The following is a 13,088-nucleotide window of genomic DNA, read 5'->3' as shown; positions in this document are numbered from 1 at the left end:
CTCTTCTCATTGCTACCATCAGGGCAGAGGTACGGGTACACTCAACGATTCAGGAACAGCTTCTTCCCCTCTGCCATCAGAATTCTGAATGGACACTGAACCCAAGAAAACTAGCTGACTACTTTTTTTTTCTCTTTTCACACTAAGTATTTATCAACTTTTTGAATATATATATTTCTTACTGTAATTTACTGTTTTCATTATTATGTATTGCAATGTACTGCTGCCACATAACAACAAATTTCATGGCATATGGCAGTGATATGAAACCTGATTCTGATTCTGAAAGCCTAGCCCTTTTCTCCTGCAGCGTATTAATCCCCAAACTAGGCTATACTGACTGTACCTCAAACCGAACTCCAATTCTTTCAGTAATAGAAACACTGAAAAACCTACAGCACAACACAGGCCCTTCAGCCCACAAAGTTATGAATAACCTCTATTAGTTATTAATTATTAATTCCCTTCTCTCCCTCGTTGACAGTGAAATTATTCTTCAAATCTTTCATCAGCTGGAATTATGAATGAATTTCACCGATTTATTTTAAAATTCTGAGAGTTCTGGCAGAATGAATCACTCATCCAGAGTAAAAGGTAAGTGGAAACCCAACTAGAGCAGACAGCAAAATCTAACAATGCTCTGTTTGCTGAGATTGCTTAAGCCCCATCAGTGTATACCCTACTAGTCTTTGGCAAGTTAACATAGAATGTACAGGCTCTTCAGCCCATGATATTATGCTAGTCCTTTAACCTACTTTCAGATTCGCCTAACCACATAGCCTTCTATGTTTTATCCATATGACTCTTAAATGTCCCTAATGTTATCTGCCTCTACCAGCACTCGTGGCACGAACTTCCGCCACTCCCTCTGTTAAAAAAAATCTCTGACATCACCCCTAAACTTTCCTCCTAACACCTTAGAATTATGACACCCTGAATCAGACATTTCCACTCTGGGACAAAGTCTCTGGCAGTCCACTCTATCTATGTCTCTTATCACATTGTACATCTCCACCAAATCTCCGCTCATCCTCCTTCGAGGATGTCGAACTTGCTGGATGTGAAAGGCTTTGAGCTATTTTCAAACGTCTTTGATAGTTGGGGAACTACAAAGAGGCAAGCAGATATACTTAATTAATTGAAAACTATTGAATCTTAACAAATAATGCGAAAAAACAATAACATAAAGCAAAATAACTTACTTACCTTTTTTTCCACTGGGACGTTAACCTATTGAAATGACTAATACACGTCTGTCCCCTCTCTCCAACACATTGCCTCAGGGCCCAAGAGGTGCTTTCAACTGGAAGCCAGGTATGCCTGCATCTGACCTCCAGTTCATTTGGGCCTCTGCATTTGGTTGTGCAAGTGAAATGAGCTGGGCTGGAATTGGCTGACACCTGTCTGAAACTGTCAAGCAGCTCGATTAGGCTCATTGTTTCTGGAAAAAACAACCTGGTCCCGTAAAGGCTGAAGTCCCAGAGCAGGGGTTTCCAACCTGGGCTTCATGGACCCCTTGACTGATGGCAGGGGTCCATGGCATAGAAAAGGTTAGGAACCCCTGTGTTAGAGCAACACACACAAATTGTTGGAGGAACTCAGTGGGTTGAGTAACACCTATGGAGGGAAATGGACAGATGAAGGTTCGGGTTGAGATCTTTGTGTCAACTGTCCATTCCCCTTTGCAGATGCTGCGCGACCAGCTGAGTTTCTCCAGCATTTTTTTATGTGATGCGCCAGATTCCAGCATCTGTTGTCTCTTGTCCCTCCATTTTGGAGTCTTAGAGGCTTTTTATTTGAATAAATTGGAGATAAAAGTACATTTTAACAGTTAGGACTACCAAGTTCCAACAGAAGGCAGTATTAGAAGGCAGACCTCAGTCATAAATGCTTCCAAGAGGACATGGCCACTAGGAGGCATGGATATGGTGAGAAGGTCGTCATGTTTCTGTGTTGTGCAACTCTGGCTCTAGACAGAGTCACAGAACACTACAGCACAGAAACTGGCCCTTTGGCCCATCTAGTCCTCCACTGAGGTTGGTGGGACGCCAACTAGAGGTCATGTGTTAAGGGCGACAGCTAAAAAGTTTAAGGGGAACATGATGGCAGACATCTTCACTCAGAGGGTTCTGAGAGTGTGGAACAAGCTGCCAGCACAAATGATGCATGTGAGCTTGATTTCAATGTTTAGGAGAAGTTGGGATAGATACATGGAAGGTAAGGGTATGGAGGGCTAATGTCACATGGGAGTAGGCAGTTTAAATGGTTTGGCACAGACTAGATAGGCTAATGGGCCTGTTTCCGTGGCTCAATGACTCCAGTCCATGCCAAACTACTTACCTGCCTACACCCATCGACCCACACCTCCATACTCCCCCGCCATCCATGTATTTATCCAAATTTCTCTTAAATGTTAAATTCAAACCCAAATCCACCACTTCCACCAGCAACTCGTTCCACGCTCTCATCATGTTCTCCTTAAACAGTTTACATTTCACCCTTAAATCATGACCTCTAGTTCTTGTCTCATCTCATCCAACTCAATGGAAGAAGCCTTCTTTTCCACTGATCATCACCTTCCCATACTTAACAATGGGCTTGTGGGCGATGAATACTGTCAGCAGCTCATAGTTCTGTATCAGTTGCTAGAGTACAAATATGAAATTACTTATCCAGAACTTACAAGAGTGAACAAGAAACAGACACTTATGATGTCATACTGTCTGCTGCTTTAACCGGAGCAGGGGCCACACTTCTGCTTAGTTAGTTTATATAACTTGATTTGTATAAATAACACCAAACAGAATTGCAGGTATCAGAAGGATAATCTGCAACAATGTATTTACAACAAATCACAAATGAATAATTGCTATATACCATCCCTAACGCCTAAGAGCTTTGGGAAGGATTTAAAAAAAAAGTTAAAATTCTATCATAAAACAACTAATTAATTTAGAATAAGACACAGGTTCAAACTGATCAGTAATGATCAGTATATTGTATAGTTCCCCTCGCTGCCTGTAGTTTGTACATCCTCCCCGTGAACCCGAGGGTTTCCTCCGGGTGCTCTGGCTTCCTCCCACCTTCCAAAGATGTACTGGTTGATAGGTTAATTGGTCTTTGTAAATTGTTGCGTGATTAGGCTAGGATTAAATCAGGGTTTGCTGGCTGTGTGGCTCGAAGGGTTGGAAGGGCGGGAAGGGCCGACTTCACATTGTACCCCAATAAATAAATAAATAATGATTTTCTATTATACTCTGCCTCTGAAATTCATTATGTTAGACTGAACGCTCTACCTCACGACTTTCTTATTTCTCTTTTTGCGCTTCTTATTTAATTTAATGTTTTAAAATATATATATACTTACTGTAATTCACTGTACCACTGCCATATAACAACACATTTCACAACACATGCCAGTAATATTAAACCTGATTCTGATTCTGCTACCTTTGACGGGGAAGAAATTTAGAGGCTCTATTGTTTCTTGAACAGCAACAAGGCAATACTTTAGATATTCTTATATTGTGCTAAACCATTGTTGAGACTTACAAAATGTAGCTTAGTGATGAAGAGAGATCTTTTGCAAATCTAGTTGGGTTTTCTTTGGAATGAAGTGGAAACAGATTCGAAATTGATGACTTAACTCAAGCATTAAATAAACAAATGGATTTGTTACAAAGTCCTGTTAAATCTGCTCCATGCCGGGTATAGCTAATTGGAGAAAGCCAGCTTGTTGCCAGCTGGTTCGAAATATCTTTACTAACACTCTCTTTAAAATGGTAGTCTGAAAGTTAACTGAGATCTCAAAACATTCCTTTAGTTGTCAGAAAACACAGGACTCACAACTCAGTATGCTGGTAAGTTCATTCAGTTATTAGTCTTCAGGATAAAATATGTAATGGAGAGAAAAGGGTTGTGGGGAGATATAGATAGAGAGAGAGAGAATATGATGAACAATTCTATTTTATGTTGTCTTTCTCTTTCAATGTGCCATTTGATGCTGTGTCTCACAAGATAATAAAAAGATTCACCTTGGAGTTTTGTGCTTTATAGAACAAGTTCTTAGAACAATGGAATTTAAGGTATGTTCCACATTTTCTTCTTTCTCTATTTTACCCCATTGCTCTCAGACATACGAAACAAGTCACACGAAATTATTTTTTGTTTGAATGAATTAAGAATTTATTTTAGCAATGAAAGCGGAAAAAAGTCAATGAAATAATAGGTCAAGGCTGATTTTTACAGTTAAGATAAAAAACAAAAACAGGTAAAGTGTCTTTGTAAGAAGTTTTGTGTGACCTATAGAGTACCACATATTTTTTATAAAATTATTGTATATAATTATTTAAACCTGTGAAATTAGCCTAAATGCATTACATTGATAGCTGGTCACTGAGTCAAAACATTCAATGCTGAATGACTGGTAGACAACCACTCTACTGAATGATTTTGGAAATAAGACTTCAAAAATAAAATTAAAATAAGAAAAAAAGTCATTGTCCATTTATTGTGCCCAGTCCATCCATAAATACAGAATAGCATTGTTTATGTTTAATAAAACTACAGACACCTTTACACTGAAGGTACAAACAATTAAGGATATATTTTTTTTAAAAATTGACATTCTAATTCACAAAACATAACATGAAATTATGGATAGAGAGTGAACATCTTGAGGAAGAAATTTACACTTAAAAAATTTCAGAAGTTTCAAGGAGATTACTTGCACTGGTGACAAATGGAGGTAAAATCCTAGAGTTTCTTTCGAAGGATAGTCTTCGAATGAAAAGGGTACATGCATATGGGAGCGATGCAGCCAACTCTGTGAACAGGAAGCACTTGGTGTACAATGCTATTCATACCAGGTTGATGCCATTTCTTAATATTAAAAACATCCTCGGGTATTTTGGAAGAACAGAAATAAAATAACAGCCAAACAACTTGAATCGAAAAACTTTCCCCAAGTCATCAGTACCACTCTTTTATTCTGTTTTTATTTAAAAAGGCAAGCTAGTTTTCTAATAAAACATTTATGTACTAGGGATTAAAGCTCTACAGGTATCTAATCATTCTTTGATGGAAGGGTGGGGGGGGGGGGAACATGAAGCATCTTGTGTATGATAGCAGCAAAAGTTGCCTGTGTGTGTCAGGAGTATCTAATAGTAAAGAGGAAGAGCATACAGATGAGAATTCTACAAAAAAGAAATTGAGTCAGACTTCCACAAAAAAAAAGGCTAAACAGGACTGTGGTCTAGTGACGTGTGTGTGACAGATACTACATACTCCACACTCTCCTTGGATTTTTTAAGGTTATTGTACAGCCTATCATCGATGCTAGTAGCTAATATGTCTTTGGGATCTGCTCCTATCATCTGAGGCCCATACCCAAAGTTTGTAGAGTTATTTGTCTCTGTGAAGTCACTAATATGGTCTAAAGGCTGCTGGAAGTCTATTTGTTCAGTCTGGTCAATGACACTTCCTTGCTCCATTGTCTCTTCCTCAATTATATGGATTCTTTCTTCAGTGTCCACACCGAGATGTTCCGAGTCCTTAGCAGTTGGTGATTTGATCTGTTCCTGACTGCCGGATTGCTCCTCGTCCGTGGTGCTGATGATGCGGGGCAAGGTGCTCTGGTACCGATGGTCGAGGGGGTAATTCACGCTGTCGCCTCTCCGGAGGGGCGTTCGGTGCCGTTCCAGTCCAGGCGGGTAACGGATTCCTGGATCGCTGTATTGCTTGGTCCTCTGCCATTGCTTGCGGAGGTGGATGCGGGACCGGTGCTTAGACCTCAGCGGAGAGTCGTCAAACTGAGGGTCGTGCCGGAGGAATTCATTGAATAAGGCATCAGTCTTCTCATCAATGCTGTAATCCCTTCTATGTAAATAGTCTCTGGTTGCAAACATTTGACCATATGGTGACCACCCTATGGGGCTTTCTGGTTCACCTCCAACAGCACCTTCTTCCTCTATCTCTTCACTCAATATTTTTGCATCAAAACTTTCAAAGACAGTCCCTTTGCGCCCAGAACTTGTGAAGAACAACCTTTTCTCTGAAGCTGTTTTGTCTTTCGTCCTACTTTCAATGTCCACCTTGAGAATTCTTTCTTCTAACAGTTTGCTTGGTGCCTCTATTGATGCGTAGCCGCTGTCCATCTGAAGGAGCTTTCTTGTGTTCGATTCGCTGTCACTGCCTCGCTCAGAATCCACACTATCCTGCTTGCCTCCTTTGTCCGTGGGTCTCTCCTCAAGGCCGTCATCTTCATCAGCCGCATCCTGGGAGAGGCTGCCGGCCGGCCCACTCAACGAACACAGACTCTCAGTGTCGCTCCGCACTGAGTCCTTATCATTGCTGCTCTGCTCTGATGATACGCAAAGTTCGAGAGAGGCTCGAAGTTTCCAGATATCACGGTAGATCCTCTGTTGATCAGAGCTCTCCCTTCTCTCAGCACTTTCACTCCCGCCCGGCAGAATCTCTGCCGCATCTAGCCTGAAAGAAAACCAAGCTTATCTCAGGAAAATGTAGCACAGAGCAGCACAGTATTTACAAAACTTAACTTCAATAAAGCTTGGTTTCTGCTAACACCGCTAATTCCTGACAAGCAGAAGCTGGTTTATTTCAATTGGTTTGCATGCGGCCCTGCCAGCTCACATTTATAGCATAACTGGATAGCTCCTGCACTCAAGGAGGCCATTCAGCCCATCGAGTCCATGCTAACTCCAATTACAACAAACTGGTCAATCCCATTCAGTTGCAAACAACAGGAATTCTGCAGATGCTGGAAATTCAAGCAACATACATCAAAGTTGCTGGTGAACGCAGCAGGCCAAGCAGCATCTGTAGGAAGAGGTGCAGTTGACGTTTCAGGCCGAGACCCTTGAAGGAAGAGTGAGTAAGGGATTCCCTTACTCACTCTTCCTTCAGTTAGTCCTGACGAAGGGTCTCGGCCTGAAACGTCGACTGCACCTCTTCCTACAGATGCTGCTTGGCCTGCTGCGTTCACCAGCAACTTTGATGTATAATCCCATTCAGCTGCAGGTAGTCAAAATAATTACAAACAGTGATCTCCAAAGTCCCAGACTGGGACACAGAAGCCAAAAGCTCCATACCACTAGGTTTAGGAAGAATTATTACCAGACTGAGACGTCGATCCGAGGATGAGGCCACATCAAGTTCAGTCAGGAAACAAAAACCTAGCAGATGGGGGATACATTTCCCTAAGGAACATGCTGATGGAATGCTGGGAGCACTACTGCATGTTCTCAGGATCACCAGCTACAATCTGAAGAGAAAACTAGTAAAGATGCACCCAATCCAATTATTATTTGGGACTTAAATCTCTGCCATCAGTTTAGGAAGAAACATCTAAACAGCAAAGCCAGAAAGTATCTTAATTTATTGCTCCTATTGTCTATGGACCCAATTTCTAATGGCACCATTTCCTTTCTCTGTTAGTAGGTAGTGAAACAATCTCTGTTAAGATGTTGTTTTTGCTTAAGTTGTCAGTAAGATTAACTGGATGTTCACCATCAGTGAAGAACAGCTAAGGAACTATAGAGTCATAGAGCACTACAATACAGAAACATGACCTTCAGCCCATCTAGTCAGTGCTGAGAACTATTGCTCTGCCTAGTCCCATCGACCTCTGCCTAGACCATTTCCCTTCATTCCCCTCCCATCCACATATTTATCCATACTTCTCTTAAAGGTTGAAATTGTACCTGCACCAACCACTTCCACTGGCAGCTTGTTCCACACTCTGAATGAAGGGGTTTCTCCCTCTTGTTCCCATTAAATATTTCACCTTTCACCCTTAACCTATGACCTCTAGTTTAGTCTCTCTCAGGAACTCTTACGTTTATGATTTGTTGCTCCACTGTGAAGTCTCTTTGAGGTATGCCTACCCTGAAGAAGTTTAAATCTTCCCTTCGACAGGAGTTCAGTGAGACCCTCGTTTACTGTACCCCCCAACTATGTTCTCTGCTGCCTCTGCCTCTCCGACCATGTTACCAGCCAGACTCACTACTTCTTATCACCCCCTTACTTCATCCCTCCTCCCCCACTCACCTGGCTTCACCTATCACCTTCAAGTTTTTCCTCCACCCCTCTCCTACCTTGTTATTCTGGATTCTTCCCCCTTCCCTCTCAGTCCTGATAAAGGCTCTCGGCCTGAAATGTTGACTGCTTAGTCATTTCCATAGAAGCTGCCCGACCTGCTGAGTCCCTTGAGAATTTTGTGTGTGTTGCTCAGTGGAAAAAGTCTGCTTGCATTTATCCTGTCTACACCCCTCATAATTTTATATACTTACGCTTGCTTTGTCAGTGAGAAGAAGGCATTCTGGTTCTTACACCTGCTCAAAGCCAATGCAATAATCCCACTAGAACGAAAAGTCAGGGAAGCTTCCTATGGTTGAAAAGGTTTTGTCTGGATTCTGAACACTGGCTTCAGATCTTTTGGCAACTGATGTTGCAGCCCCAGTCCCTCAGGTAAAAGACATTCAACCTGCAATTTACTTCATATCCTAAAACTCTTTAGCTTCAAGATGCAAAAGATGATTTCTGACATGCAGAGCATCTCCAACCAATGGACTGGTTAGAGTTTAGAATTGCTTTTATTTATATGCATTGCATGAATCTGATTTGGTTTCTATGTGCATAGTCCTTGCTACTACCGTTGGGCAGAAGGTACGGGCGTCTAAGGTCCCACATCACTAGGTTCAGGAACAGTTATTACCCTTCAACCATCAGGTTCCTGAACCAGTGCGGATAACTTCACTCACCTCAACCCTGAACTGATTCTACGACTTACATCCACAACCTACAGAGTCACTTTCAACAACTCTACAACTCACGCTCTCAGTGTTGTTTATATATTTCACTCCCATCATTTGCACATTGGTTGTTTGTCAATCTTTGTTTAAGACCACAAGACAAAGGAGCAGGATCAGAACGTTAGCTCACTGACACTTAGAAACATAGAAACATAGAAAATAGGTGCAGGAGTAGGCCATTCGGCCCTTCGAGCCTGCACCGCCATTTATTATGATCATGGCTGATCATCCAACTCAGAACCCTGCCCCAGCCTTCCCTCCATACCCCCTGACCCCCATAGCCACAAGGGCCATATCTAACTCCCTCTTAAATATAGCCAATGAACTGGCCTCAACTGTTTCCTGTGGCAGAGAATTCCACAGATTCACCACTCTCTGTGTAAAGAAGTTTTTCCTAATCTCGGTCCTAAAAGGCTTCCCCTTTATCCTCAAACTGTGACCCCTCGTTCTGGACTTCCCCAACATCGGGAACAATCTTCCTGCATCTAGCCTGTCCAATCCCTTTAGGATTTTATACGTTTCAATCAGATCCCCCCTCAATCTTCTAAATTCCAACAAGTACAAGCCCAGTTCATCCAGTCTTTCTTCATATGAAAGTCCTGCCATCCCAGGAATCAATCTGGTGAACCTTCTTTGTACTCCCTCCATGGCAAGGATGTCTTTCCTCAGATTAGGGGACCAAAACTGCACACAATACTCCAGGTGTGGTCTCACCAAGGCCTTGTACAACTGCAGTAGTACCTCCCTGCTCCTGTACTCGAATCCTCTTGCTATAAATGCCAGCATACCGTTCGCCTTTTTCACCGCCTGCTGTACCTGCATGCCCACTTTCAATGACTGGTGTATAATGACACCCAGGTCTTGTTGCACCTCCCGTTTTCCTAATTGGCCACCATTCAGATTATAATCTGTTTTCCTATTTTTGCCACCAAAGTGGATAACTTCACATTTATCCACATTAAATTGCATCTGCCATGAATTTGCCCACTCACCCAACCTATCCAAGTCACCCTGCATCCTCTTAGCATCCTCCTCACAGCTAACACTGCCACCCAGCTTCGTGTATCCGCAAACTTGGAGATGCTGCATTTAATTCCCTCATCCAAGTCATTAATATATATTGTAAACAACTGGGGTCCCAGCACTGAGCCTTGCGGTACCCCACTAGTTACCGCCTGCCATTCTGAAAAGGTCCCGTTTATTCCCACTCTTTGCTTCCTGTCTGCTAACCAATTCTCTATCCACATCAATACCTTACCCCCAATACCGTGTGCTTTAAGTTTGCACACTAATCTCCTGTGTGGGACCTTGTCAAAAGCCTTTTGAAAATCCAAATATACCACATCCACTGGTTCTCCCCTATCCACTCTCCTAGTTACATCCTCAAAAAATTCTATGAGATTCGTCAGACATGATTTTCCTTTCACAAATCCATGCTGACTTCTCTGACTTTCCAAGACGGATGGTTCATTATCCATCTCATTCCTGTTCACCAGCCCTGTAACCCTGTAACCTTTGACACCCTTACTAATCAAGAACTTATCTACCCCCACTTTAAATATAATTATGCATTTTTTCATACATTCTGTTATATTTCTTTATTTTTCTGTAAATGCCTGCAAGAAAATGAATCTCACGGAAGTATATGATGACAAATACGTACTTTGATAATAAATTTACTTTGACTTTGACATGAATATTTTACTTGTACCATAGATTGGGTTTAGAATGGTATCAGCAAAAACATGTGAACTGTTTATTCTTTTCCATAGATGCTGCCTGACCTGCTGAGTTCCTCCAGCATTGTGTGTGTGTTTCTCTACTCTGGTTGTGTTGACCCTTTCAGTCTTCTCTATATTCTTTCATTACTCGCAGTACCCCAGTTGACTGTAAGTGCAGTGTTTAGGAGGTTGCGCCTCCTCTTGGTGCCGAAGGGAAAGGTACATTGCATCCCAACCCTAATGCAGCCCAAGTAACCTCTACTGGCATTTACTTTTGATATCAACCTTCTCCCACCCCATTCATGTGACACCACATCATGCGATTCCACATCAGGCTGTTTAAACAGCTACATGGCAAGGTAGGAGGTACAGAAACCTGAAGGCACACACTCAGTGTTTCAGGAACAGCTTCTTCCTCTCTGCCATCCGATTCCTAAATGGACATTGAACCCTTGGACACTACCTCACTTTTTTTTAATATACAGTATTTCTGGTTTTTTTGCAGGATCTTCAATCTATTCAATATATGCATATGGTAATTGATTTACTTATTTATTATTATTATTATTATTTATTTTATTCTTCAATATTATGTATTGCATTGAACTGCTGCTGCTAAATTAACAAATTTCACGACACATGCTGGTGATAATAAACCTGATTCTGATTCTGATATAGTAAGTTTTAACTGGATGTGTGTCTGCTTAAATCCATGTGGGTGGGGGAATGATCCCAGTAACCGTCCTCAGCGAAAAACACAAACAGGAACCATCAGGGTTTGCAACAGACAAATCCCTGAATGGACAATGTGGTTCAGCAGTAGCGGAACGTGAGCAGTTTATTTAGAGATACAGCATGGAACAGGTAACGATCTGCACCGCCCAGCAACTCACCTGTTTAACACCACCCAAATCGCAAGGACAAGTTACAATGACCAATTAACCTACTAACTGCAGCGCCCAGAGGAATCCCCACGTGGTCACGGGGAGAACGTACAAACACCTTACAGACAGCGCCGGAACTGAACTCCGAACTGCGACACCCTGAGCTGTCATAGTGTCGGCTAACCGCTCCGCTACCGTGGCGCCCCCGGTTATTAGCTATTGGTCAAGGAAGCAAGTGTGTGGATCTTGAGGAGGGTGGCCGGAGGTGCAGCTCTAATGCCTCAGAGTGCCACAGACCTAGTTCAATCTTGAGCCCAGGTGCAGTCTGCGTGAGGTTGTACTTTCCCACTCTGACCACGTGGGTTTCCTCTGACGTCCCAAAAGCATACGGGCTGGTAGATCAATTGGCTGTATTATTGCTCCTAGAGTGTACATAAAATATAGAACAGTACAACACAGTACAGGCCCTTCAGCCCACAATGTTGTGCTGACCCTTTAATCTACTCCAAGATCAATCTAACCCATCCCTCCATTTCTTCTTCATTGTCTCTTAAAGGTCCCTGTGCCTTGATCACAACCCTTAGCAGTGCATTCCATGACCTACCTCTGACCTACTCCCTCTCTTATCTTCCCAATGACTTAAAGTTATGCCTCCTTGTATTAGCCATTTCAGCCCTGGGATAAGTTGTCTAGCTGCCTAGTCTCCACCAGTGCAGGTAAGTGGTAAAACCTGGGATTTTTAAAAAAAGATATAGCATAATCCCTTCCAGCCCAATAAGCCCAGTTGCACTCATGTGACCAATTAACTCTCTGACCCGTACGTCTTTGAAATGTGAGGGGAAACTGGAACACTTGGAGGAAACCCACACAGTCATGGGAGAACGTATAAACTTGTTACGCTGGTGGGAACTGAACCCAGGTCACTGGGGAGATGGATGGGACTGCGGCGGAGTTCTGAAAATGAGAAAAATGTAAGATCAGTGTAAATGGGTAGTTGGTGTGGACTCGTGGTCTATTTCCATGCTGCATCTCTGACTCTGAACCGATCTTGCCTTGGCAACAATCCAATCGTTGACATTATCTCTGGCTGACAGGTATTCATTCAGCTTGCCACCGTGAGAAAGGGAGGGACACACACAGAACGCTGGAGGAACTCAGCAGGCCAGCGGGCAGCATCTATGGAGAGGAATAAAGATCCGACTTTTCAGGCTGAGACCTTTCATCAGGGCTGGAAAGAAGCCAGAATATGAAGGTGGGGGAGAGGGGAAGGAGTGCAAGCTGGCAAGTGATAGGTGAAACCTGGTGAGGGGGAAGGTGGGTGGGTGGGTGAAGTGAGAAGCTGGGAGGGAGTAGGTGTTGGGCTGAAGAAGAAGTCTGATAGGAGAGGAGAGTGAACCACAGGAGAAAGTGAAGGGTGAGGGGCACTGGAGGGAGGCGACAGGTAGGTGAGGAAAAGCGAAGGCATAAGATGGGAACTGGAATAGAAAAAGAGAGGAGGGAGAAATATACTCAGTGACGGGCTCCACAGCCGTCTGTAGCAATGAATTCCACAGATTCATTCCCCTCTGTCTAAACAAATTCTTCCACATCTCTATTCTAAATGGATGGCCTTCTACTCCGAGGCTGTGCCCTCTGGTCCTAGACTCCCCCAC

The 13,088-nt window shown here is 42.9% G+C and overlaps 1 protein-coding gene across 8 annotated transcripts in view; it reads right to left on the bottom strand.

Annotated features, from left to right (window-relative positions):
• Positions 1-4,177: 4,177 nt before the first annotated feature.
• The window catches only part of cbarpb (CACN subunit beta associated regulatory protein b), a 303,778-nt gene continuing 294,867 nt past the window's right edge, over positions 4,178-13,088 (bottom strand). For all 8 annotated transcript variants that reach the window (XM_063032293.1, XM_063032297.1, XM_063032290.1 and 5 more), the window contains one exon: positions 4,178-6,489. In XM_063032293.1, the coding sequence (XP_062888363.1) occupies positions 5,238-6,489 (1,252 nt within the window). In that variant the 3' untranslated portion in view covers positions 4,178-5,237. The remainder of the gene's footprint in view (positions 6,490-13,088) is intronic.

This window comes from Mobula hypostoma, chromosome 24, assembly GCF_963921235.1.
Source record: "Mobula hypostoma chromosome 24, sMobHyp1.1, whole genome shotgun sequence".
In the NCBI taxonomy this organism is placed as follows: domain Eukaryota; kingdom Metazoa; phylum Chordata; class Chondrichthyes; order Myliobatiformes; family Myliobatidae; genus Mobula; species Mobula hypostoma.
This window is presented reverse-complemented; position numbering and strand designations above follow the sequence as displayed.